The sequence below is a fragment of the Dendrobates tinctorius genome, unplaced genomic scaffold, assembly GCF_039654945.1.
Source record: "Dendrobates tinctorius isolate UK_male_01 unplaced genomic scaffold, ASM3965494v1 ptg000034l, whole genome shotgun sequence".
NCBI lineage: Eukaryota > Metazoa > Chordata > Amphibia > Anura > Dendrobatidae > Dendrobates > Dendrobates tinctorius.
Genome location: NW_027361702.1, coordinates 11,829,369 through 11,857,022, shown reverse-complemented (window position 1 = coordinate 11,857,022; position 27,654 = coordinate 11,829,369). Strand labels below are relative to the sequence as shown.

At 47.8% G+C, this 27,654-nt stretch overlaps 1 protein-coding gene across 1 annotated transcript in view; it reads right to left on the bottom strand.

Moving 5' to 3' along the window:
* Positions 1–27,654, bottom strand: part of LOC141087532 (gamma-aminobutyric acid receptor subunit beta-4-like) — a 432,014-nt gene that overhangs the window by 75,083 nt on the left and 329,277 nt on the right. Inside the window, exon 6 of the mRNA XM_073573100.1 lies at positions 14,409–14,549. Within this exon, the coding sequence (XP_073429201.1) occupies positions 14,409–14,549 (141 nt within the window). The remainder of the gene's footprint in view (positions 1–14,408; positions 14,550–27,654) is intronic.

Sequence of the window (27,654 nt, the reverse complement as noted above, 5' to 3'; positions counted from 1 at the left end):
AGGTGTTGGTGCCACATTGGATGGGAGGGTCAAACCCCTCTCTCAGAGCCTGGATTGACCTGGTAAACTCGGTCATTCCATATGAGCGAACACTTTATCAAAACAGGGACTGTCTACGGAAATTCGACAAAATCTGGGACAGATGGAATACCTCTCATCTCACTATATCGGGGAGTGGAGGCTCTGTACCACCGTGACTGTTATAGTTGAAATACATTGAGATGTCTTTATGGCATCACATAATTTTTTTAACATTGTGCAATGTACTAGGCAGCGTGTTAGGTATGGTTGTAGTTTGCGATATGTACTTTCAAAGATATAGAGCTTGACAATGCTTCTGGTCACCTGTTTAATAATTCACTATTTAAGCAATAACTCATAGACCTGTGAAACTAAATTGTATAAACAATTTAATGTGCGAATTGCTATTTTCTCATAATTATTTTGACAAAATGCACTTGTATTATTTTGGTGTATGCATATGTGTACATGTTGTTTCTCTTTTTTCTTGGTTAATAAACAAATTAAAAAAAAAATGTTGTCATGGATTAAATGATTCATCCATACAGTTTAACCTGGTTATTGTTACATAACGATGGTATGTAAAACATACAAAATGCGTTGAAAAATATTTCTGGTTTAGAATTACTCATCCAGAGATTAATATGTGCTTTCTATCACATTTTGCTGGCATATAACAGTACAAAAAACATAAAAAATGTAGCTTGGTTTCATGTTTTCCCATATACTATTCTGTGATCTGGGGTATATTTCTTGGATACATAACACTCTAAAAAATTTTTTTAATATTTTGCTGGGTTACATTTCTTACCCATACACTATTCTCTGGTCTGGGGTACATTTTTGTCATATATAACACTTGAAAAATAGGCTTAACAAATTTTGCTGGGTTGAATTTTGAAGCCATAGAGTATTATGTGGTCTTCGGTACATTTCTATGCTATATAACACTTCCAAAAAGTGTTAAAAATTTATCTGGGTTACATTTCTCACCAAAACACCATTCCGTGTTCTGGGGTACATTTTTTATGATATATAACAGTGCAAAAGGCGTTAACAGTTTTTGCTGTGTTAAATTTATCATCCATGCACTATTCCTTTTTCTGGGATACATTTCATTGTTATATGACCCTCAAAAAACTTTAAAAATGTATTGGTATTGTATTGCTCATCCACATACTTTTACATATCCTTGGGTAAATTTCGTTGATGTATAAGCATCAAAAAACTTGTTCAAAATTGTAGACTGTGAGCACACGTTGAAGATTTTGTGTGTTTTTGTAGTGTTTTTTTTCGTCTCGGATTTGTGACAAAACCTAAAGCAAAACCTGATGCCAGCAAAGTGAATGTGAAACCTGATGTGTCATGCACACATTTAGTATTTTTGACTTGCAGATTTGGTGCAAAAAATAATCTTCTGCATGTCAATTCTTTGTGCGCTTTTGCCCTGTGTTTTTCATTATTGTCTACATTCAAATCAATTTAAAATGCACCAAAAACGCAAGCTTTTTTAGCTGCATTTTTCCTATCAAGAAATGCAGAAATGTTGCAAAAATTTTACTCCACGTGTGCACATCTCCTTATCGCTATTATATTGGTTACCCATAGACTATTCCTTGTTCTGGAGGACGTTTCTTTGGTAAATAACAATCAAGCGTGGATAGCCTTTATGAGTCCAGGACCAATACATCACAATGTGACCAGAATGTGTATGAGGCCTCCTTTATGTCTAATACAGGGTGTATCTGAGTCCTTGATGTTTGGTAGTTCAACGACACCTACTTCAGCTGAATAAGTTAGTATCAAAACTGCTTATAAGTGCTCATAATGCCCCCCGATAGGGCCAGATCTTCTACCAACGTCAGGCCTCAACTTGCAGGTTGTGGGATTCCGGCATGCAGATTTCACAACCATCCATGGCTGCTCTTTCAGTGAAGGAGAAAGATCTTGCTCTTTCACGTAATCCAGCGCTGCCTCAAACTCTACTAAATGGTCACTTCTAGGTAACAGTGTCGTAAAGTATATGTGTTAGTGGTAAGAGCGGAATCTTGCTCTTTCAGTGCAATAGCGGCTACGGATGGATGTTGGATTCCAGTCTTTTTCCAAAGTTGACTTCTTCTGATGGGCATTAGGAGCAAGAGGAAAAAATCTTATATGTGATAAAATAACCAATTCTGATGCTCCCCACTCATTTATTAAGTTAAAAGAGCAGCCTCAGATTGGTGACAGGTACTCTAACTACTTCCAGACCACCTATAGAAGCATCCAGATGGTCCACATATTGCTGGCAATGATGTTCTAAATGTGACTGCATAGTAAGTAGCTGGAGAAGGGAGCTAGCTGTCAGACACAGTCAGACTCCACATAGGGAAAGCAGAGATGGGTTATTATGTAGCCCTGAAGAAGAAAAGTGTATACAAAGTGCAGACAGTGCTTCCTCCTCCAGTTCCTTCGATCATATGTCATCAGTTGCCTTAATATTTTAATCATTAGATCTTGGAATAATAAAAATTTCCACAATTGGATGTTAATAAATAAAATGTTACTGTGCTGAGATAATCTTATAAATGTGCCCCTTTTGTGTACTGTGTAATGGTCGTGTCTGACCGTACAAGAACATGGTCTGATCATACCACAGCTCCTGGGCAGGGGAGGAGGCAAAAGAGAGTATACACACAGGACAGCATGGGATCACAGATGATTCTTTTTGGAAGGTAAAGCATTTACCTGTTTATTTTTAAGCAATGTTTCACCTCAAAGAAAGAATCATTTGTGATCCTGTGCTGTCCTGTGTGTATACTGTCTTTTGTTTCCCCCCTGCCCAGGAGATGTGGTATGATCAGACCATGTTCCTGTATGGTCAGACACAACCATTACAAAGTACAGCAGCACATTTATAAGATTATCTCAGAACAGGAACATTTTATATAAACTCATCCAGTTGTGGAAATTATTATTATTACAAGATCTATTGGTCAAAATTAACTTTGCTCATGGGAAAAAATTCATTAACTCTAAAATGCTGCAGCGTATCAGAGAAAAACAGAGTTTATTAACACACAGGGACAGAGGCACAGAAAAGACTAGTCAGACAAGTAGGATTCTTGGCAGCTTCTCGCTGCCTGCTGCCAGTGACTAACAGTTCTTTCCCTGCATGTGCTTGTAGACAGAGACCTGCCACTCCAGGGCATCGGGTGGGGAAAAGCCGCAGGGGACTTGCCTGTGTGACTAGTCTCCCATATAACTTGGTCCTCATTAAACTATGTTTTCTTTGAAAAATGGCAGAGTAACCATCCACTAATGGGGTACGTGGATGGGGGTTGTGTTGTGAGTTCATTTTCCCCTTCACCATTGAGGTCTGATGAACTCCCTCTTCTGGTGAAGGAAGGTAGTGAGGCTAATTACCAAGCACCTGAGCTGGATGATGATGACTGGGTGACGGGAATTGCTGACTGGATATAAGGCAGCCGACGCCCTTCTGCCTGGCTGGTGACTTCTCTGAGGGATTCTAGGAGACCAGTCTGATTCCTGCTCCTCAAAAGCTAAGTTTTCTGCTCTGCTTTTTGCATTTTTGTTTTGGTTTGGTTTTGCCTTGTTTTTCTGAATTTCTGCCATTCCCTGCTGGGGTGGGCTGAATTCCTTTTTGCCTTTTTGCTCTGTCTTCAGAAAATACCTGAGTACTGATATAGTCTTTTTGAAGCCTAGCGTCTTCAGGGATTTTTTTCCCTATCAGTCTGTTGGCTCATGTTTTGATGGGGTTTTTGTGCGGATTGCAGACAGCAGCTTTTCTATCCTGTCCTATTTAGTTAGCTTGGGCCCCATCATTTGCTCAGCCTATCTTTCTATCTGTGTCAGTGTTTTTTCATCTTGCTTCACCGTCATTATATGTTGGGGGCTGCCTATTGCTTTGGGGTCTGCTCTGGGGCAGTTTAGATTTCCTTTTCTGTCTTTAGGCTATGTAGTTCTCCGGCTGTGATCGAGGGGACTAGGGCACTGTAGGAACCCCCCACGGCTACTGCTAGTTGTTGTTGATAGGTTCAGGGGTCTGCAATCCGATAGCTGCCAACTTCTCTGGTTTTCTGGACTTAGCTAGTATTTCTGTTTTTGCCTCCTACGGTGACTCATTCATAACAGAGTCACCAGCCATACCGCAGATCCTAGGGTACTCATTAGCAGGAAAGAATTGTAAACAAAAAAAAAAAAGTGTGTATATTTTTTCCTCTATATCTCTGAGGCCATAGGGGGAATTTTTTTTTCTCTCAATGGAGATAAAGCAATTGTCTGATCGTGTGGAGCATCTCGCTGTGGAAGTGCGGGTAATTTCCGCCTACCTTGCTCATTCACATGCTGCTGAACCAAAGATCCCTACTCCTGATGTGTTTTTTGGGGATCGGTCTAAATTTTTGAATTTCAAAAATAATTGTAAATTATTTTTTGCCTTGAAGCCTAACTCGTCAGGGAGCTCAGCGCAGCAGGTTAAAATTGTCATCTCTTTGCTGCGTGGCGATCCCCAGGATTGGGCGTTTTCTTTGAAACCAGATGATCCTATTCTGACTAATCTGAACGCATTTTTTCAAGCCTTGGGGTTGTTGTATGATGAACCTAATGCTATTGATAAGGCTGAAAAGACCCTGTTGGCATTGAGCCAGGGTCGAGATTCTGCAGAATTGTACTGTCAAAAATTCTGAAAGTGGGCGGTCCTTACTACCTGGAAGGATAATGCCTTGGCAGCTCTCTTTCGGAAGGGTTTGTCAGAAGCCATAAAAGATACTATGGTGGGATTTCCTGTTCCCTCTGGTCTTGACGATTCTATGTCATTAGCCATTCAGGTTGATCGGCGTTTACGTGAACGCAGGACTGCACGAGAGGTGTTGCCACCTGTTGAACAAGTGTCTGAACCTATGCAATGTGATAGAGTTTTGTCCAGGGAGCAACGTCAGGAGTTCAGAAGGCGTAATAAGCTGTGTTTTTTTTGTGGAGATACCTTGCATATTATTTCTGTCTGTCCTAAATGAGAGAAATGTTTTGCACACACGTTTTCTGTGGGTGGTGTTCAACCTAAGTTTCTTCTGGCAATTACTCTGATCTGCTCCCTGTCCACATTTTCCGCCAAGGCTTTTGTGGATTCGGGAGCAGCCCTGAACCTAATGGACTTGGATTTTGCTAAACGTTGTGGATTTCCTATGACACCTCTGCGGACGCCTATCCCTTTGAGGTGGATTGATGCTACTCCTTTGGCGAAAAATAAACCTCAGTTTTGGACCCAGGTGGTAATGCGGGTCGCCCCAGACCATCAAGAAAATTGCATATTTTTGGTGTTGCATAATTTGCATGATACTATTGTTCTGGGGTTTCCCTGGTTGCAAATTCATAATCCAGTTTTGGATTGGAAATCTGTGTCGGTGGTGAGTTGGGGTTGTCGGTGTGCCCTTAGTGAGGCTCCGGTTTTTTCCACCTCTTCTCAGTCGCATGATGTTCCTGACTATTTGGCGGACTTTTATGATGTATTTAGTGAGAATGAGTCTGCGTCTTTGCCTCCTCATAGGAGTTATTTCCCAAGTGTCGGCTCTTCAATTTATCTGTACCCGAGCACGAGGTTATGCGATCCTATATTAAGGAGGGGTTGGAGAAGGGTCATATTAGACCATCCTCTTCACCCTTAGGTGCTGGGTTGTTTTTCGTGGCCAAAAAGGATGGTTCATTAAGGCCTTGTATTGATTATCGTGCCCTCAACAAAATTACTATTAAATATCAGTATCCGTTACCCCTGATTTTGGATCTATTCTCCAGAGTTAGAGGTGCTTGCTGGTTTACCAAGCTTGACCTCAGGGGGGCGTATAATCTTATCCGCATTAAGCATGGGGATGAATGGAAGACGGCGTTTAATACTCTGGAGGGACATTTTGAGTACCTGGTGATGCCTTTTGGGCTCACTAATGCCCCTTCTGTCTTCCAGTGCTTCATGAACGACATTTTCTGAGACTTTGTGGATAAATTTTTGATTATCTATCTGGATGATATTTTGATCTTCTCCAAGGATTGGGATTCTCATGTGGAACATGTTCGGAATGTGTTCCGGATCTTGAGGGAGAATTCCCTGTATGTCAAAGGATCGAAATGCCTTTTTGGGGTACAGAGGATTTCATTTTTGGGATTTATTTTGTCTCCATCAACTATTGAAATGGACCCGGCCAAGGTACAGGCCATCTATGATTGGGTTCAGCCCACTTCTTTGAAGGCCCTCCAGAAGTTTTTGGGTTTTGCTAATTTTTATCGGAAATTTATAGCAAAATTTTCTAGTATTGCCAAGCCATTGACTGATCTGACTAAGAAGGGTGCTGATGTGTTGAATTGGTCTCCGGAGGCTGTTTCTTCCTTTCAGGAGCTGAAGCGAAGATTCACTTCTGCCCCGGTTTTGCGGCAACCTGATGTCTCACTCCCGTTCCAGGTAGAGGTGGACGCTTCTGAGATTGGTGCAGGAGCTGTTTTGTCCCAAAAGGATCCTGTAACATCTAAAATGAAATTTGTGGTCTCTTTTCTTCCTGGCACTAAGAATGTCAAGGCTGACGCTCTCTCTAGGAGCTTCTTTTCCCGAAAGTTCTCCCCATCTGAACGTAACTATGATGTGGGGAATCGGGAACTGTTACCCATGAAATGGGCATTTGAGGAGTGGAGGCATTGGTTGGAGGGAGCTAAACATCAAGTTGTGGTCCTCACTGACCACAAGAATTTGATTTACCTGGAGTCGGCCAAACGCTTGAACCATAGACAGGCTAGGTGGGCCTTGTTTTTTACACGTTTTGATTTTGTGGTCTCTTTTCTTCCTGGCACTAAGAATGTCAAGGCTGACGCTCTCTCTAGGAGCTTCTTTGCTGATTCTCCTGTGGTGACCAAGCCTGCTACTATCTTAGGCGAAGGGGTAGTTCTTTCTGCCATCTTGCCTGATTTGAGACGTGCTCTGGAAGAGTTCCAGGAGGACAAACCTGAGCGTTGTCCCAGTGGAAAGTTGTATGTTCCTGACCAGTGGAAGAAGAGAGTGATGTCTGAAGTTCATTGCTCTGCATTGGCTGGTCATCCAGGTATTTTTGGTACTAGAGATCTGGTGAGTCGGTCTTTTTGGTGGCCCGCCTTGTCTCGTGATGTCAGGAATTTTGTGCAGTCCTGTGGGACTTGCTCCCGGTCTAAACCTTGTTCTCGCTCTAGTGGGTTGTTGATGCCTTTGCCGGTCCCCAGGAGGCCATGGATCCATATTTCAATGGATTTCATCTCTGTTATGCCTGTCTCTCAGAGAATGACTGTTATTTGGGTGATTTGTGATAGGTTCTCTAAGATGGTTCATCTTGTTCCACTCCCTAAGTTGCCATCTTCCTCTGAGTTGGTGCCCCTGTTTTTGCAACAGGTGGTTCGCTTGCACGGGATTCCTGAGAACATTGTATCTGACAGAGGAGTTCAGTTTGTGTCTAGATTTTGGAGGACTTTCTGTTCCAAGCTGGCAATTCAGTTGTCCTTCTCCTCTGCTTTTCACCCTCAGACCAATGGGCAGACAGAGAGAACAAACCAGACCTTGGAGTCGTATTTGAGATGTTTTATTTCTGCTGATCAGGATGATTGGGTTTCATTTTTGCCCTTGGCCGAATTTGCTTTATATAATAGAGCTAGTTCTGCCACTTTGATGTCACCTTTGTTTTGTAACTTTGGGTTTCATCCTCGATTTTCTTCAGGGCAGGTGGAGCCTTCTGCCTGCCCAGGTGTTGACACTGTGGTGGAGAGAATGCACCAGATCTGGGACCAAGTGGTGGATAAATTATCTCTCTCCCAGGAAAAGGCCCAGCGGTTTTCCAACCAACATAGGACCATTGGTCCCCAGTTTAAGGTGGGTGATATGGTTTGGTTATCATCAAAAAATATCGCTATGAAGGTGGCTTCTCCTAAGTTTAAGCCTAGATTTATTAGACCTTACAAGATTTTGGAGATTATTAATCCGGTCTCTTTTCGTTTGGCTCTTCCTGTCACATTTAAAATCCATAATGTGTTTCATAAGTCCTTGTTGAAGAGGTTTTTTGAACCAGTAGTTCCTGGGGTGGCACCTCCGGACCCTGTATTGGTTGAAGGTAACATGGAATATGAGGTAGAGAAGATACTGGATTCCCGTCTGGCTAGACGGAGACTCCAGTATTTGGTTAAGTGGAAGGGTTATGGTCAGGAGGATAATTCCTGGGTCTGTGCCTCTGATATTCATGCCAAAAGATTGGTGCGTGCCTTTCATCGGGCTCACCCTGTTCGCCCTGGTGGCGTGGATGAGGGTTCGGTGACCCCTCCTCAAGGGGGAGGTACTGTTGTGAGTTCATTTTCCCCTTCACCATTGAGGTCTGATGAACTCCCTCTTCTGTTGAAGGAAGGTAGTGAGGCTGATTACCAAGCACCTGACCTGGATGATGATGACTGGGTGACGGAAATTGCTGACTGGATATAAGGCAGCCAAAGCCCTTCTACCTGGCTGGTGATTTCTCTGAGGGATTCCAGTCTGATTCCTGCTCCTCAAAAGCTAAGTTTTCTGCTCTGCTTTTTGCATTTGTGTTTTGGTTTTGTTTTGCATTGTTTTTCTGGATTTCTGCCATTCTCTGCTGGGGTGAGCTGAATTCCTTTTTGCCTTTTTGCTCTGTCTTCAGAAAATACCTGAGTACTGATATAGTCTTTTTGAAGCCTAGTGTCTTCAGGGTTTTTTTTCCCTCAGTCTGTTGGCTCATGTTTTGATAGGGTTTTTGTGCGGATTGCAGACAGCAGCTTTTCTATCCTGTCCTATTTAGTTAGCTTGGGCCCCATCATTTGCTCAGCCTATCTTTCTATCTGTGTGAGTGTTTTTTTCATCTTGCTTCACCGTCATTATATGTTGGGGGCTGCCTATTGCTTTGGGGTCTGCTCTGGGGCAGTTTAGATTTCCCTTTCTGTCTTTAGGCTACTTAGTTCTCCGGCTGTGATCGAGGGGTCTAGGGCACCGTAGGAACCCCCCACGGCTACTGCTAGTTGTTGTTGATAGGTTCAGGGGTCTGCAATCCGATAGCTGCCAACTTCTCTGGTTTTCTGGACTTAGCTAGTATTTCTCTTTTTGCCTCCTACGGTGACTCATTCATAACAGGGTTGCCTTACTCAGAATCGTCAGGAGAAGCAATGGTCAAAACAATCCAAGGGCAGCCACTAAATAAGACACAGAATCAGGATAGTATCATTACAGGGACTGACCCAGGGTCAGGTATACCTTATAACTGGCACTGAAAGCAGGGAGCTGGGGGCTTATACAGTGTGAGGTCCTTCTCAAGGTTCAGAAAAAGGGAGTTAATGAGAAAACCATTTGAGGAACAAACCCCGGAGCTATTTGCCTGGACAGTGCCATAAGTCCCAAAATACTAAACCAAACTGCTGCATTGTCACTCCATGATATCCGCAATACAGGTGTGGTGTAGTTTGGTGGCAGAAGCACAAGGACCGTGGATCCCACGGTAAACTATTAAAGAAATATGATTTTTCTTCACCCTTAAGCCTCTTCTTCTCCTTTCCTGCCCCTTTAAGTCATAATTTGTGCTGAAATATCCCTATTCCTCATGAAAATCAAATTAGAGATGCCTAGTGAAGTCTAATGAAGGCTATGAATAGAGTAAAGGAAGGAGGAGAGATGAGAAGAGTGATAGCTAAAGAGACACACAGCAATGGCAACTTTTGAGTAAGTTCTCATCCTCAATGCTAGATTCACAGCTACAATACTTAGTACGTCTGTGCAGTGCAGCTGCTTTTCAGTGTGTGCTATGTAGAGACAGGAACTCCTTATTGCACTAGGTACTATTGTAGACATTATAACAGTTAGTCTTTCTCCACTAGCTCAGAGATGACTGAAAATTAGAGATACAGTCTACAGAGTGGAAAACTTGTGAAAATGCAGGATGGAAGTCATATAATAGCCAAAAATAGTGTACATTACAGCTTATTCTGAACAGTCGCCTCATATGACAGGTACGCTTTAAAGCTAGGTATTGTAATCTATATTAATGGGTTATTCTTGTGTTACAAAATTGGTATAGTTACTTAGACAGAATGAAAGTAAGCAATTTTGTAGCTGACTTGCTTTTTCTACTTGATGTCATTTTCCTGCAATAAGAGCTTGTATCTTACATAGTGTACAACGCATTGTGTGCTATAGCTACATTCCAGGTTGAGGAGTTAAAGGGAATCTGTCACCCATATTTAGTGATATCATGTAAAGATATCACACAATTGTGCGTCCCATAAGGATTCTATTAGGATTTTTTATTCCCCCTGACCCTGCACCTTTGAGGCATAAATACCTTTTTTATCTGGTTGGGGATGTATGCAAATCGTTGCGGTCCGGTCCGATGGGCGTGGCTTAGTCGCCTTCTCCCCCCTCGGCTTACTGAACGTAATCTTCATCTGTGAATATCACAGATAACGTTGGTTTCCACGATTGCGCATTTTAACCCCTTTCCTACATTAGACATACTATTCCGTCCATGTGACCTGGGACCTAAGTCCCAAGGACGGAATAGTACGTCTAATGCGATCAGCTGCGCGGGGGGAGCGCAGCTGATCGCGGCCGGGTGTCAGCTGATTATCACAGCTGACACCCGGCACAATGTGTCAGGGGCGGTCACGGACCGCCCCCGACACATTAACCCCTGGGGCTTAAAAGAAGCATCGGCAGGGAGGGGGCTCCCTCCGTGCTTCCCTGTGACTCCTACAGCAGTGCAATGTGCAGCGCCGCTGCGGGGGTCGCCATCCCTGCAGGTCCCCGGATCCAATATGGCGACGGGGACCTTCGGGGGCCTGCAGGGAGCTGGCTTCCTCACTGCCCGCAGAGCGCAGGCATGAGGAAGCCTGCAGCAGTGCCTGTGACAGTTCGCTGATCTGTCACAGCGATCTGTGATGTGACCGATCAGCGATCTGTCACAGGACAGTGTTCTCCCCCCTGGGACTATGTAATAAAGTAAAAAAAAAAAAAGTGTAAAAATAATTTTAAAAAAAATCGCTAAATAAATAAAAAAAAAATATTCCCTAATAAATTCATTTTTTGAAAATAAAAAAGCAAAAAAACAATAAAAGTACACATATTTGGTATTGCCGCGTCTATAATGACCCACCCTATAAAATTGTCCCATTAGTTAACCCCTTTAGTGAACCCCTTAAAAATAAAAATAAAAAACGAAGCAAAAAATAATGATTCATTATCATACCGCCGAACAAAAAGTGCAATAACGCGTGACCAAAAAGACGCATATAAATAACCATGGCACTGCTGAAAACGTCATCTTGTCCCGCAAAAAACGAGCTGCCACACAGCATCATTAGCGAAAAAATAAAAAAGTTATAGCTTGCAGAATAAAGTGATGCAAAAATAATTTTTTATATAAAATTGTTTTTATTGCATAAAACCGCCAAAACATAAAAAAATGACATAAATGAGGTATCACTGTAACTGTACTGACCCGAAGAATAAAACTGCTTTATCAATTTTACCGCACGCGGAACGGTGTAAACGCACCCCCCCAAAAAAAATTAATGAAACGCTGGTTTTTGTTCATTCTGCGTCCCAAAAATCGGAATAAAAAGCGATCAAAAATTGTCACGTGCCCGAAAATGGTACCAATAAAAACGTCAGCTCGTCCCGCAAAAATAAGACCTCACATGACGCTGTGGGTCAAAATATGGAAAAATTATAGTTCTCAAAATGTGGTGATGCATAAACTATTTTTACAATAAAAAGCGTCTTTTAGCATATGACAGCTGCCAAAAATTAAAACCCGCCATATATAGTAAATTAAACCCCCCTTTATCACCCTCTTAGTTAGGGAAAAATAATAAAATTAAAAAAAATTTTTTTCCATTTTCCCATTAGGGCTAGGGTTAGGGCTAGGGTCAGAGCTAGGGTTGGGGCTAGAATTGGGGGGTTCCCACAGGGGCTTGCCAAATGTGACATGGCGTCCGATCTCAATTCCAGCCAAAAAAATTAAATGACGCTGCTTCCCTTCCGAGCTCTGCCATGTGCCCAAATAGTGGTTTACCCCCATATATGGGGTATCAGCGTACTCAGGACAAATTGCACAATAACTTTTGGGGTCCTGTTACTCTTGGGAAAATAAAAATTGGGGGTGAAAAGATAATTTTTGTGGAAAAAATATGATTTTTTTAATTGTATGGCTGTACATTATAAACTTCTGTGAAGCCCTTGGGGGTTCAAAGTGCTCAACACATATCTAGATAAGTTCCTTGGGGGGTCTAGTTTCCAAAATGGGGTCACTTGTGGGGGGTTTCCACTGTTTAGGTACATGAGGGGCTCTCCAAACGTGGCATGGCATCCAATCTGAATTCCAGCCAATTTTGCAGTGAAAAAGTCAAACGGCGCTCCTTCCCTTCCGAGCTCTGCCATGCGCCCAAACAGTGGTGCCCCCCACATATCAGGTATCGGCCTACTCAGGACAAATTGCACAATAACTTTTCCAGTCCAACTTCTCCTGATACCCTTGGTAAAATAAAAATATTGAACCTGAAGTAATTTTTTTTGTGAAAAAAAGTTAAATGTTCATTTTTTCTTAAACATTCAAAAAATTCATGTGAAGCACCTGAAGGGTTAATAAACTTCTTGAATGTGGTTTTGAGCACCTTGAGGGGTGCAGTTTTTAGAATGATGTCACTTTTGGCTATAGTCTATCAAATAGACCCCTCAAAGTGACTTCAAATGTGATGTGGTCCGTAAAAATAAAATGGTGTTGTAAAAATGAGAAATCGCTGGTCAACTTTTAACCCTTATTACTTCCTAACAAAAAAAAATTTTGGTTCCAAAATTGTGCTGATGTTAAGTAAACATGTGGGAAATGTTATTTGTTAAGTTTTTTGAGTGCCATATCTCTGTGATTTAAGAGCATAAAAATTCAAAGTTGGAAAATTGCGAAATTTTCAAAATTTTCACCAAATTTCCATTTTTTTCATAGCTAAACGCAAGTTATATGAATTAAATTTTACCACTGACATGAAGAACAATATGTCACGAGAAAACAATGTCAGAATCACTGGGATCCATGGAAGCGTTCCAGAGTTATTACATCATAAAGGGACGGTGGTCAGAATTGTAAAAATTGGCCCGGGAGTTAACGTGCAAACCACCCTTGGTAGTAAAGGGGTTAAAGGCCTCCGGCAAGATAAAAAAGGTATTTATGCCTCAAAAGGTGCGGGGTCGGGGGAGTCAAAAGCCCTAATAGATTCCTTATGGGACGCGCAATTGGGTGATATCTTTACATGATATCACTAAATATGGGTGACAGATTCCCTTTAACGCCTGAGATATCAGCCACCTCCCTCCAGCTCATTGATTTCAATACAGCCGCTAGCTGCTCATCTTCCATTCCCTGTCATCTTCTGGTCCAGTCTCAGTTCTGCAAAATCACAAAACCCCCAGTGACCAACATCGACAGTTTCCGGAGCAGTTCTCACAGCTCACTTTAACTGTGCACCTATTCATAAGGTCTATTATCTTTATATGAAAATATAGTAATAAGGTAGATTTCAGCACAAGCCACTGGCAAACCATTAATATGTAACAAAAGCAATCAGAAGCTAAGCTTCTAAACCAGAGCTGTCAATCAAGGAGGAGTGCCCGTCCCCCCAGCAACAAGGAAGTGAAGAGACTGGAGAGCTATGTTCTCCTTAAGACAAAAGTTGAGGATAACCCTTTAAATCTTATGAACCTTACAACTGATAGAAAAAAGTTATAAAGCATACATATTATTAAAGGGAATCTATAAGCAGAATTGCACACCCCAATCTATTCATGTGCATGTAACTCTTCCAAAGAGAAGTCCCGAAGTACTGTACACTTACGTAGCCAGTCTGTTCCTGAGAAATCAGTGCTTGAATTACTATGCAAATGATGGTGTAGATCTGAAGCCTCTGTCACTCCAGCTCTATTTCTGCCTCCTCCTGCTTAACTGACAACCTCTATGCTGGTTGACTTCAGTCAAAGGAGCCGTCAGTCAAGCAGGAGGATGTAGCGCTGGGTTAGGAATAGAGCTGGAGTGACAGAGGCTTCAAATCTACCATATACCTTTAGTGCATTTGCATATCAATTGAAATGCTGATTTCTCAATAATGGACTGAACATGTGAAGGTTTTGCTGGACTCTTTGAACGAGCTAAAGAGTTTGGTGGATGAAATCCTGAAATCCTGCTGATGGACTCCATTTATGTCCTTTTTGAGAAATTCTGTGTTTTCACTCGTTACAGTTTTTTCTTATACAATACAAATATTGTAACTTTCTATATCTATGTATACCTGACAATTTGTAAAAACCATGCCTCAAAAAAAAAAACTCATGAAAAAAGTCTCACCTGTTGTGAATACAACTTTCTTAGTAACCAGTCTGGTTTCAATGATACTAAACTGGGGCAATTCCAGGGCAGGTACCCCAGTGACGGCCGCCTCTTCCCCTCCCTGCCAGAAGAATTCAATATCATCTGTTGTGTATCCGTCTGCAAAAGAAAAAGTCATCAGCTTATTAGCAAAGAAGTACAGATACGCTTTTCTCTTGTGCTATTGCAAGCAATCAGTTGCAGCCATTTTTCTCCCGAAACTCCAATAATATTTATTGATAATATCTGGTGTAATAAAATTATTTTATTCTAATTATTTTTCAGAAGAATCTGGTCACATGCCCCTCCATCAATTGTCAATATCAGAACAGGAGTCCTTGCTCATTCCGTGAAAAAGCTGCACTAAAAAGAGGGTGGTGCACCATAAGGGGGATCAGGGATCAAAAGTAAATTTTGTGCAATCTGAGATCAATATGATACAGAGGCAGATTCCAGAGATATATCAGATGCTGGTCTGCATTCTTTAATTTTGATACTATCATTGATTTCTCTGCTGTGTTTCTAGTGTAAGGTGGCTCAGGGCCGTAGCCATAGGTGAGGTACTCGTGTTCTTTGCCCTAACATGCTACATGAAAATGGGGATCCTGGCTGGGTGTGTGGACTTTAGCTATGGAGGAGTTACGCTCTTGCAGGCCGCATGCTGCCTATGACTTCTGGCAACGGTCAGTGATGGAGACCACCACTGTACAAGGAACGGTCTTTTACTGAACAAGAACTTGGTGGGAATTATCTCCAGCAGATAGCGGGGGCATAACTTGATGATCGTTTCCTTAGTACATGGCTCATCTTTAGGATATGTGCACACTCTGCGGATTCTGCTGCGGATCTGCAGCGGATTTGGCCTGGCGGATCCACAGCAGTTCCGCAGGCAGTGTACAGTATAATGTTATCCTATGGGTTTTCAAATCCACAGTGAACATGTTGCGGATTTTTCGGTGCGGAAAAGCTGCGGTTTGAAATCCGCAGCATGTCAACTCTTTCTGCGGATTCCACTGCGGTTTGACACCTATTCCATTGTCCAGGTGTCAAACCACAGGGGAAAACCGCAGGCCAATCCGCAGGATAACCGCAGGTCACTTTACCTGCGGTTTTACATGCGAATCTGCACGGAAAAATCCGCAGGTGAATCCGCAGCGTGTGCACGTAGCCTTAGGCTTTTCCGCACGGAAAAATCCACAGCATGTGCACTGCGGATTTGAAAACCCATAGGATAACATTATACTGTACACTGCCTGAGGAACTGCTGCAGATCCGCAGGGCCAAATCCGCTGCGGATCCGCAGCAGAATCCGCAGCGTGTGCACATACCCTAACACCAAGAAAAGAAAAAAGTTTGTTCCAGCTCCTTTAAAAATTTGAACTTTATTATTCCAAAAGTAGAAAATTCACATAATAAAAAACTCCAGAGTGTGCACTGTCGGTACAAGCGACGCGTTTCGATCTATTACAGATCCTTCTCAAAGCTCTGCACCCACTAACTTTCATGAGCATATAAGTCATGCAGATACCAATTCGAAAAGCTTGGAAATCAAGTAATTATTTGGCAGGTGCCGATCTATACTAACTTTCCAACATAATTGGTTCCCAACTGGTCTTTGTGTAGGAGGAGAGGCCAGAAAGCGAGAGCCACGAGCAGCTTCCAGAGAGGAGGATAGCGACAGGAGGGAGACTCTCGGTGGATCGCAGGGAGACGGCGCCGAGCTTACCGACTAAAGAAGACTGCTGCCTCACTCCAGCTCTCGGCTGCGACTTACTCACAGCCGTCCGCGGTCGACGCCGCCTCACTCCAGCTCACGGCTGCGGCCTCCTCGCTGCTGCCCGCAGCCACCGCCGCTTCACTCTTGACCACGGCGGTGACTATTCCTTTGCTGCCCACAGCTGCCACCGCCCGCTCCAGTCCGCTGTAGAGACTGGGCCTGTGCCCGCTGCGGATCCTCCAGTGCGGCCTCAGACTTCGCCTGTGGCCTATCGACCACGACTTATCACCGCCGCTGCCAGTCCCTGTCAGGGAGTTGCGGCCTCCCCTCTCTCACTCCCAGGTGGTATCCCACTGCCTCTGCTGGGGGACATCCTGCCAAAGAACTCTCCGCAGGCCTGTTGTGCCCCTACTCCTCCTGGGTGTCGGAATGCCCGAAGACTACGCCAGATCTTCAGCGGCTGGGCCCAGTGGCTGCGACGCAGACACACCATGGAACAGAATGCTGAGGGACGTCAGGATGGATAAGTGATACATAGTGACAAAGGACCCGTAGTCGGCCATTCTGCGGCCATATAGTGACCGGTCTTTGCCGGATTATTCGTGTTCTCCCAATCCTTGTTTATGTGTATTGGCTCCCTGCGAGGACAGCTACTGTTATTCTGTTGGTTGCGTAACAATAGCCCTAACGGCATTTATCTATAAAAGTTAACATTTAAACTAATTTCTGTATCGCGTCTCGTCACTGCATCCTGCGTACCGGCTATTACCACATTTGGCATAGTCGGCAGGATGCAATCTCCGAGCGCGGACAGTGGCACGCCAGGCCAGAGCGGGGCCATAGACACAGCAAGCAACCAGGGACCCCGGTCCAGCATTTCTCTGGGGGCTATGCTAAACAACCTGCCCAGGTTCTCAGGCTCCAACACCATGCTGTGGAGCTGGGCAGAGCGAATGCGAGGCCTCTTCCAAATGCATCTGATGAACCCTGACCTGGAAGCCGAGGTAGCTCTCATGGCATTAGAAGGGGAGGCCCAGGATTCAGTAATGTTGAGGCCCCCGGGACACCGCAACACCTTTGCTAGGGTCTTGCGGATACTGGAAGAGACCCATGGGGATCCGACAGATGTGGGAGAGTTGAGGACCCGGTTGTTCAGTCGAATGCAGTGAGAGGGGGAGACTATCACCCAGTATATGAATGTCCTCCAAGAGTTATACACGGCCATCGAGCAGAAGGACGGCGTAGGGGTAGGACCCATCGACATTACCCTACGCGACTTATTAGTGACTGGACTCCGAGACCCTTTGATAAAGCAGGCACTATGGGAGCAGGTCCGAGTGAACCCACATTTAGCTTTCTCTGAGGTGGGGAGTCAGGTGCGTGCACGAGAGCAGGAGCAGGGAATGACGGTCCCCGTGGGGAAGGTCCGGAGTGTGGAGGCCGCTGTGACTGCTGTCGGAGAGCCCCAATGGATAGAAGAGATGAAACAAGAGCTGAAGAACATCAGGGGCGAGTTGGCCGAAGTGAAGAGAAGAACCGAGGTTGTGTCTGGGTGGCCTAGTTTCAATCCCGGGCCCTGGGGGCCTCTCAATGCTCGGAGCTGCCCGCCCCACAGCCCCAGTGCTATGAGTGTGGGGAGCTAGACCACTTCGCACGAGAGTGTCCGCGGCGAGGGAGGCGCCCACCCCGGCCGCCGTTAAACTAGAGGGCTCCGGGCTGGGGGGACGCCGCTCGGAGCCAGAAGCCATGACATGGGGTGGTGGAAGTCCCGAAGAACTGGTCGCAAAATGTCCGGTGGTATGGGCAGAAGTCGAGGGCCATGTCGTACGGTGCCTAATGGACACGGGGTCGCAAGTAACGACCATGCCTGCAACTTTCGGCAGCATTTCCCTGAGGCAGTGAGACCCCAGTGGGGACCCTTGATAAAACTGGTAACCGCCAATCAATTACCGGTCCCTGTCGCCAGGGTGGTTTGGGTGCAGATGACGCTGTGTGGCAAATCCCTCGGACGCCGGGGAGTGGTCCTGACTCATGGAGAAACCAATGACAAACATCCAGTTATCCTGGGCATGAACATCCTGCGGGAGTTTGGCAATTTACTCCTCAATGACCCCACGCAAGAGACTCTGAACCAGTGGGGTTCCTGCATGGCCCAAGGGCAGGTCTTCCAGCAGTTGGTGTGGGAGGCGCGAGTTCTCCAGGACTGCCAAGAGGGCGAGGCACTGGGCAAAGTCATTACGCCAGCGGCTCCCCCGCTCATACTGCCCCTGGGCAGACAGTGGTGGCCCTGCCCCGGTGCCTTTGGAGGGCGTGGAGATGCAGGTGGAGCCATGCTACTCGGAACGCCTGCCTCCTGGCATACTGGTGGCCTGCTCCCTGGCCACTGTGTGGAGGGGGACCGTCCTTGTGTGCTGTGTCAACCTAGAAGACCAAGACATTGTCTTAAGGCCCCGGGTCGAGATGGCCAAGCTGGTGAGGCCGTTGGAAGAGGTGCTGCCAGCCCCTATGGTCCAACTGAAGGTGCAACCCGAGGACCCTTGGGCAGTGACTATTCGAACTCTGCAGGCTGCTGAGTCCTCGACTCAGGAAAAGGGCCGAAACATCCTGGAAAGAATGCGGGCTGAACTCTCTGGCTTGGCTCCCGCCCAACTTCTCCAGGTAGAAACACTACTAGGACAATATCACGGGGTATTCGCTAGCCACGAGGATGATTTTGGATGCACCACAGCCATCACGCACGAAATTCCCACGGCAGGAACAGCCCCCATACGGGAACGATACAGACAAATTCCCCCACAACTATACCAGGAGGTAAAAACTTTACTGGCTCAAATGCTGAGGAAGGGGGTCATACGAGAGAGCCAGAGCCCCTGGGCGGCTCCCATCGTGTTGGTCCGCAAAACGGATGGCACCCTGCAGTTCTGCATGGTCTATAGAAAGCTGAATGCCTGTACCATCAAAGACTCGTACCCGTTGCCTTGTATAGAAGAATCCCTGTCCGCCTTGGGGAAGGCGAAGTACTTTTCAACGTTAGATCTGGCTAGCGGGTATTGGCAGGTGCCGATGTCGGAAGAGGACAGGGCTAAGACGGCGTTAATTCTTCCTATGGGACAGTTCGAGTTCAATCGAATGCCATTCGGTCTGGCCAATGCGCTGGGGACCATTCAGTGGCTGATGGAGCAGTGTCTGGGGGATCTCAACTTCGAGGTCACGCTGATATACCTGGACGACATAATCATCTATGCCGTCACGTTTGAGGACCACCTGCGGCGGTTGGGGCAGGTGCTCGGCCGGCTGCAGAAGTACGGGTTGAAGGTGAAGCCCCAGAAATGCCACCTGTTTCACACCCAGATTGAATATCTGGGGCATGTCGTCTCTGCCGAGGGTGTTTAGACCGTCCCTGGAAAAGGTTGCTGCCATTCAGGGATGGCCTACCCCCGAGACGATAAAAGACGTGCGGGCCTTCCTGGGGCTGGCTGGATACTATCATCGTTTCGTAAAGAATTTGAACGCCGGGCCGAGCCCTGCAGGACCTGCAAAAGGGGGCTCCTGCCGGGGCGAATAGACGGAAAATCCAGTGGCAACAACCGCAAGAAGAGGCCTTCCAAGATCTTAAGGCTGCGCTCTCGGGTGCCCCAGTGTTAGCTTATGCGGATTTCTCGCAACCGTTCATACTACACACCGACAGGAGCCTCCACGGGCTAGGGGCTGTATTGTCACAAGTTCAGGACGGCCGGGAGAGAGTGATCGCGTATAGTAGCCGATCACTTCTTGACTCCGAGCGAAACCCTGACAATTACAGCTCCTTTAAGCTTGAGCTCCTCGCGGTAATATGGGCCATGACGGAGCGGTTCGCAGAGTACTTGGCAGGCTCTGAAGTGGTGGTGCGGACCGACAACAACCCGCTGGCCCACCTGGAAAATGCCAAATTGGGGGCTCTGGAGCAGCGATGGGTGGCCCGGATAGCCAAGTTCAACTACAAGATCATCTACAAAAGAGGAAAAGAAAATGTGCACGCGGATGCCCTCTCCAGGATCCAGCACACAACGCCAGGGAAAAGTCGAGACAACGAATAAGAAGGAGAACAGACACTGTATGCCCTCACCGCCGCCGTGCTCACAGCTGCCACGCAAGAAGGACCCCAATGGGTGTGCTGGAGCAATCACATGACAGATGGATCCAACAGCAGCAAGAAGATGAAGAAATTGGGCTCCTACGCCGATGGGTGACCAACGTCAGACTACCCACCGACGCCCAGAGACAGACTTCGTCTCAGGATATGTTGCTGATGCTACGCCAATGGGAGAAACTAGTCATCAAGAAAGGACTGTTGTATCAAAAGACAGTATCACGGGCGACGTCTGCAACAACTTGGCAGGTAGTCGTGCCCAGAGCCCAACTCAGTGAACTGGCACAGGAAGCCCACGAAAAGGGGGCTCACTTCAGAGTCCAGAAAACCTTGCAATGGTTGCAGCAGATAGTTTACCATCCGCACTTGCACGCTGCTGTGGAAGAAACTTGGCGGGCCTGCCGCCTATGCGAACTAGCTAAACCACCCGCACAGTGGGCCCCGGTGCAAACGATAGTGACATCAGCACCCCTCGAGCTCTTGACGGTGGACTATGTGACCATTGGCCCTGCATACCAGGGGTATGAGCATTGTCTCGTCATGGTGGATCACTTCACCAAATTTGCCGTGGTAAACCCCACCCGAGATCAAACTGCGGAGTCAGCCGCCTATGCAATCTGCAAGAACTTTATCCAAGTGTGCGGCTGTCCTCAATGGATAAATTCAGATCAGGGAGCATGCTTCCTGGGGAAGGTCATGGAGGAGCTACATCGTCTCTATGATATCTATAAATCTCGGAGTACACCATACCACCCACATGGAAAAGGGGCCTGCGAGCGCTTTAATCGGACATTAATTCAAATGTTGCGTACCCTGGAAAGTGACCGGAAGGCCCGCTGGCCTGAGTATGTCCCTGAAATAATGTGGGTCTATAACAACCAGGTGCGCCAAGTAACTGGCTATAACCCCTACTCACTGCTATTTGGGCGAGAAGGCAAAGGGATCACGGAAGTAGAACTAAACTCGGAGGAACCTCAACCCTGGTCTGGAGTGTCATCATGGGTCCGAAACCACCGACATCGGCTACAGACTCTTCACCGCATCGTCCAGACAAAACTCCAGGACCTAGAGCACCCAGGGGGGACTCTACCTCCACCCACCGACTTTCAGACTGGGGATCGAGTACTCTTACTAGAACAGTGCCCCCAGAACAAGCTAGAACCCCGGTGGGAAGAGAGTCCTTACCGAGTATTGCGCCAAATAAGCCCCGATGGGCCTGTGTACGAGATACGACCTGAAAGGGATGGGGCACTTCCCACTCGTACTGTGCACCGTAATATGTTGTGGCCCTGTACATCCAACGATCCCGTGCAACCCGAACCCACTCCTCAGGCCCCCGAACCAACGCCCACGGTCTGGGACCTGGATGACGAAGAAGATAGCCCAGCGGTACAAGCGGGCCATCCAAGTAACAATATCTCAGCAAGTCACGCCAGCCCACCAGAATTGGCCAGTCCACCAGCAGCCACCACCCCAGAAAGCTCCACCACAGTCTAACTAAGACGCTCCGAGCGGTCAACAGCTGGCAAACCCCACGAACGCTACGAACAGGGTCAGTTCGTATGGCAACAGGAACTTTTGTCTCAAAAGGCCAACCCGAGCCTACCAAGACCCTCACCCGAGGACTGGTGAGCATACAGGATGGGGGAGTGTAGGAGGAGAGGCCTCCGCCGAGTACCAGGGCCAGAACCGAGGGGACCGTCTTTCAGGTTCCTGGGGTATCTGTTTCCAGGGAGCAGAGCTGGGGGATGGACTGCTGAGACTTACAGGGCAGTTAGGGGAGGAGTCCAGAGAAGAGGGCGGAGAGGGCCAGACTGTGTGAGTCAGCAGAACGAGGGAGAAGGAGGTGGAGACTTGGGGAGGGCCAGAGAGCGAGAGCCACGAGCAGCTTCCAAAGAGGAGGACAGCGACAGGAGGTAGACTCTCGGTGGACCGCAGGGAGACGGCACGGAGCTTACCGACAAAAGAAGACAGCTGCCTCACTCCAGCTCTCGGCTGCGGCCTACTCGCAGCCGTCCGCGGCTGACGCCGCCTCACTCAACCTCGTGGCTGTGGCCTCCTCGCTGCTGCCCGCAGCCACCGCCACTTCACTCCTGACCAAGGCGGTGACTATTCCTTTGCTGCCCGCAGCTCCCACCGCCCCACTCCAGTCCGCGGTAGAGACTGAGCCTGTGCCCGCTGCGGAGCCTCAGGATCCAACCGCTGTGATGTACAATGTCTGCAAGATATGTTTTCTGTTGCAATGTGCTAACAAATCCTCCATCCTAGGACATTGTAAACTGTCAGTAGTAGGAATTCCTTCCCCCCAGGTTTTATCAACCCTGCCACTTCCTCTGGAAGAGCAGGAATGTTAATTAGCTAGACCATCTTCCTCACACCATTTGGCTTCTCTCAGCTGAAAGAGAAAAAAAGTGCGGGAACTAAACTCTTTGTTTGAAACCAGGAGTTTGAATAAAACAATAAGGGATTGTCCCGCGAAAACCATACCAAGCAGAAATATAAAAATCATATTTCTGCGATCCGAGCAGACCCAGCTTCGCTGCGGTGCCAGTTGCAGAACTCTCGAATGTCCAGAACCTGAGATATGATTTGCGCCCAAATGGATGGTCATATCGCATAGATGTTTGATGTTTTCTTGATGGGCTCATTACGCTGGGAAACATGATACCACTGATGAGTCCATACCAGCTTCTCCCATAAAGTTATAGCTAATCTAAGTTTTGTAGCCAAAACATAACTCGGATGAGAGAGGAGGGATCAACCCAGAATGCATCTCTCCATGATGTCACAAAGCAAAGCCTATAAGGCCTTCCCTGGGCAAACCAGCACGGAAGAGCTCCAATCCTCATGCTGACAAGAACTCCAGATGAGTGGAGATGTGTGGCTCCGCCTTCTTTCTCCGCCGCATGGGTTTGCCTAGAGAGTCATGATCAACCGTGAGTGTACCTCTGTTTTAATCCTTTTATTTTATATCTGTACTGTACATATTTTATGTCTCAATTTTATAGCAACTTTTATCTGTAATCACTGTCCTCTTTCGGAAAATAAATGATTTAATATTTAGTCTGTCTCTATGCTCTAAGAATCGAACTATACGCCTTTGATAGATAATCGCTACTAATTCAAGGGGTTTGCCACGGACCCTCTTAATTTAACACTGTGAATTAAGTAACCGTGACTGGTGGCAGCACGTTGTGCATGGCTATTGCGGCTTGCTGGCAGTCTAGAAGGGTCTTATATAGCTGAATGAGGGGCTGCGGCCACAGCTGATAATTCCCTTACTGCAGAAGCCTAATTGCCGGTTCACAACAGGCAGCCCGTCCGGCGACTAATTATCCTAGTTGCAGTTCCCTGACTGACCTGAGGGTAAGGGGGGCGCCGGAGAGCTGCGAGTTCCAAAGTGGAACTGAGAAAGTGGGATATACATAAATCCCCGCAGTACTTGGAAGATTGATAGCAGTGGTGGGGCATCCAAATTAAACTCCCCCTGCGGCAAATTGTAGAGCGAGATTAGTTTGCTGGATATTTTTGGTCACATGGTGCCAGTGTTGGGATAACTAAGATAAGCCCCACTGCGCCTGTGATAGCCGTGTGCCGGCATTGTGTCACGCCCCTCCGTCCGCTGATACACCGGTGTCAGTGGTGGGATTGTGACATAGTGGTGACACAGGGTCCACTGTCCGTCGCGTTTTGGTGGCAGCGGGACCCCCGTTAGTGTCGCCCGTAAGTGGACGAATGGCGGTGGGCTGTTCGTCACATATTGGTGGCAGAGCGGTGGGATAATCCTAGAGCATTAGTGATTTGGTTTGAGCAATCATTCCTCTCACTAAAAACCTGCACGGTTCCTGCGGGAATCCTGCATCATAAGTTTTGGAGAACAGACTCAGTGGTTACTAGTCCTGAGACATTAGTGTGTACTTGCAAGTATCCCCCTCCCGTTTCTTCGTTTTTCTTTTTCTATCTTTTATTTGGCAACCATGGCGGCAAAAGGAGAACCTTGGTACAACCGGCAGACAAAGGAAGTTCTTGCTGGGTTATGCACGTACCAAGGCCTTGACGCCACGAACAAAAACAGAGCTCAAATGATCGCGGCTCTAGTGCAGCTGGACAACGACCAGAATCCAGCGAGCGCAGAAGTTGGCCCAAGTGGCAATGGGGCTGCAGCAGAGGCTCCACTCCTGAGCGCTGGCCCTACATTCAACCAGAACGGGGTGGACCCCTATCTGCAAATGGCCTTGGACGCACTCCCCGCCGAAGACAGTGATGGGCGGGTGAAGCTGATCCAGCAATATTGGCAGGAGGCCCAAGCCGAGCGTCAAGCCCAGGCTGAGAGAGCTGAGCGCCGAGCAGAGGCTGAGAGAGCCGAGCGCCAGGCGCAGAGGGCCCATGAACTGGAGGTACTCCAGCGGGGTGGGAATGCCCCCACAGCCCGAAGTGGTGAGCCCAGCAGCCTCCAGACTCCTAAACCCCGGCCAGAGCATTTTCCCGTGATGGAAAAGGACGGGAACTTGGACACGTTCCTGCGAGCCTTTGAGAAAGCCTGCAGACAGTACCAGCTGCCTAGAGACCAATGGGCAAGGTACTTGACCCCAGGGCTAAAAGGCAAAGCCCTGGAGGCATTTGCTTCTCTTCCGCCAGAAGCCGATGACGACTATGTCGCCATAAAGCAGGCGCTGATCGCCAAATACCGGCTGACACCTGAGGTATACCGAAAGAAGTTCCGGCACCTCCAACGTGGCCCACATGATAGCTACAGTGATGTGGTGCAAGGACTCAGGACCCACTTTGACCAGTGGATCCATGGACTGTCCGTTGAAACCTTTGAGCAGCTACGGGACCTGATGATCAAAGACCAGTTCCTGCATCTCTGCCCAGCTGAGGTCCGACAGTTCATCCTGGACCGCGAACCAACGAACGCGGACAAAGCGGCGCAGATCGCCGACAACCACGAGGCCAACCGGAAGCCCGAGACGCGGAGGCCAGTCGCCACCAGCTGGAAAGGGGGTAAGCCAGCAACCAACCCCAATGCCCCAGCTAGCCGTCCCTCCGGAGGCCCTGTCCCTGTTGCCAACAACAGGCCGGCTACTGACAGTCGCCTGTGTCACCACTGCCAGCGGCCTGGTCACTTCTTTTACACCTGTCCGAACAGGCCGAAGAACCCCCCAGCCAAGGCCCCCGGGCCCAACGCCTCTGTTCTTTTGGTGGGAGGTGTGGTTGGGAGGGCTGACGACAACGTTCAACCTGTTCAGGTGGGGGCCCGTCTTGCTACAGGCCTCAAGGACACCGGGGCTGAACGAACCCTCATCCGTCCTGGACTGGCGGCCCCTGAAGAGTTTGTTGAGGGGAAAACCCTGACTGTCACCGGGATTGGAGGCACCCGTTGTCCCTTGCCAGTGGCACGAGTTTATCTCGATTGGGGTGCTGGGAGCGGGTTGAGGGAGGTGGGAGTGTCTGAAAACCTGCCCACTGATGTTTTATTGGGGACTGACTTGGGGCGGATGGTTGCATACTACGTCCCTGACACCCTTCCCCAAACTGATAATAAGGGTAACGTTAACCCTGATGATGATGATGATGACAGGAAACTGAATGTGTTACCTGCTAATGCCTTGATGAGTAATGATGCAACTAACAACCATTCTTTCCCCAGGTATGATGCTGATGCTGATGTATCTGTGCCGACTGAACCCGTTAACCCTTTCTTTGAAGCGGTAGATGTGTCCACAGGTACCGAAGTGCTCAGCCCCGTCCCTCTGCGGAGTGAGACGGCTGAGGAACCCCTGGCAGGAGTAAGCAACGGTGCTCAAGGAAATGGGGAGGTGCATGGGGACCATGAGGAAGGTAATGCCATGCAGCTGACCAGTGCCACCGAGGAAGGTAACTGGCCCATAAGTAGCACTGCTCCTGAAGTGTTGGGGGTGGATGGGGAGGTAGAGCCCAAGCCAGCACCGGCTGGTGGGTCTGTAGAAATCCCCAGGGAGACAGCATACATAGCAGCTGTCACATGCAGTCAGAGTGCCCAGATCGCAGGTAACGCACTGTCTTCTGGACCCTCTGCTGCTACAGGAGAGACTGAACCAGAGGTGAACCCAGAGCCGGTTCCAGAGGGTCCCAGTAAAGAGGGGACCCTAACGTCACTTCTGGCAGCCTCCAGCATGGAGTTCCAGGCTGCTCTGCACTCAGATGCCAGCCTGGAGAAATTGAGAGGTCTCGCCGAGACGCCCACCTCCAAGTCTGATAAGGAGAGGGTGTTCTGGGAACGAGGAAGGTTGTACCGGGAGACAGTACCCGGAGATCCTAAAAAGGAGTGGTTGAGGGAATGACAGCTGGTCGTCCCCTATCAGTTCAGAACCGAGTTGTTGCGGATTGCCCATGAGATTCCACTCGCTGGACACTTGGGGATCAGCAAAACAAAGGCACGGCTGTCTCAACACTTCTATTGGCCCAAGATGGGGACAGAGGTAACACACTACTGCCGCTCCTGTGCCACCTGTCAAAAGGTGGGTAAGGCGGGGCCTGCTCTTAAGGCTCCCCTTATTCCTTTGCCGGTGATAGAGGAGCCTTTCCAGAGAATCGCGGTGGACATTGAAGGACCGCTGTCCGTCCCCAGCAGCTCCGGAAAGCGATACATTCTCACCGTGGTAGACTACGCTACCCGGTGCCCAGAGGCAGTAGCTCTGTCTTCAACCAGGGCAGATAAGGTGGCTGATGCACTGGTGACCATCTTTTCAAGAGTAGGATTTCCCAGGGAGATGCTTACCGATCAAGGGCCCCAATTCATGTCTCGCCTAATGGAGGCTCTCTGTGAGAAAATGCAGGTGACGCAGCTGGTATCGAGTCCGTATCACCCACAGACTAATGGTTTGTGTGAACGTTTCAACGGTACCCTCAAACAGATGCTCCGCATACTGGTTGAGACCCAAGGGCGCGACTGGGAGCGGTACCTCCCACACCTGCTGTTCGCTTACAGAGAAGTTCCGCAGGCCTCGACCGGGTTCTCCCCCTTCGAGCTCCTGTATGGCAGGCGAGTCCGGGGACCCCTTGGGTTGATAAGATAATCCTGGGAAGATGAGCCAAACCCCACAGAAGTGTCCATCGTGGATTATGTCATGCGCTTCCGTGACAAGATGCAGACCTTGACGCAGTTGGTGCATGACAACATGACGCAGGCTCAGGCTGACCAGAAGCGCTGGTACGACCAGAACGCCCGGGAGCGGACCTACCAGGTGGGTCAAAAGGTGTGGGTGCTGGTCCCTGTACCAACGGATAAGCTTCAGGCAGCCTGGGAAGGCCCGTACGTCGTCCACCAACAGCTCAACCCGGTCACCTACGTGGTCACGCTTGACCATGCTCGGGGTAGGCGCAAGGCCTTTCACGTC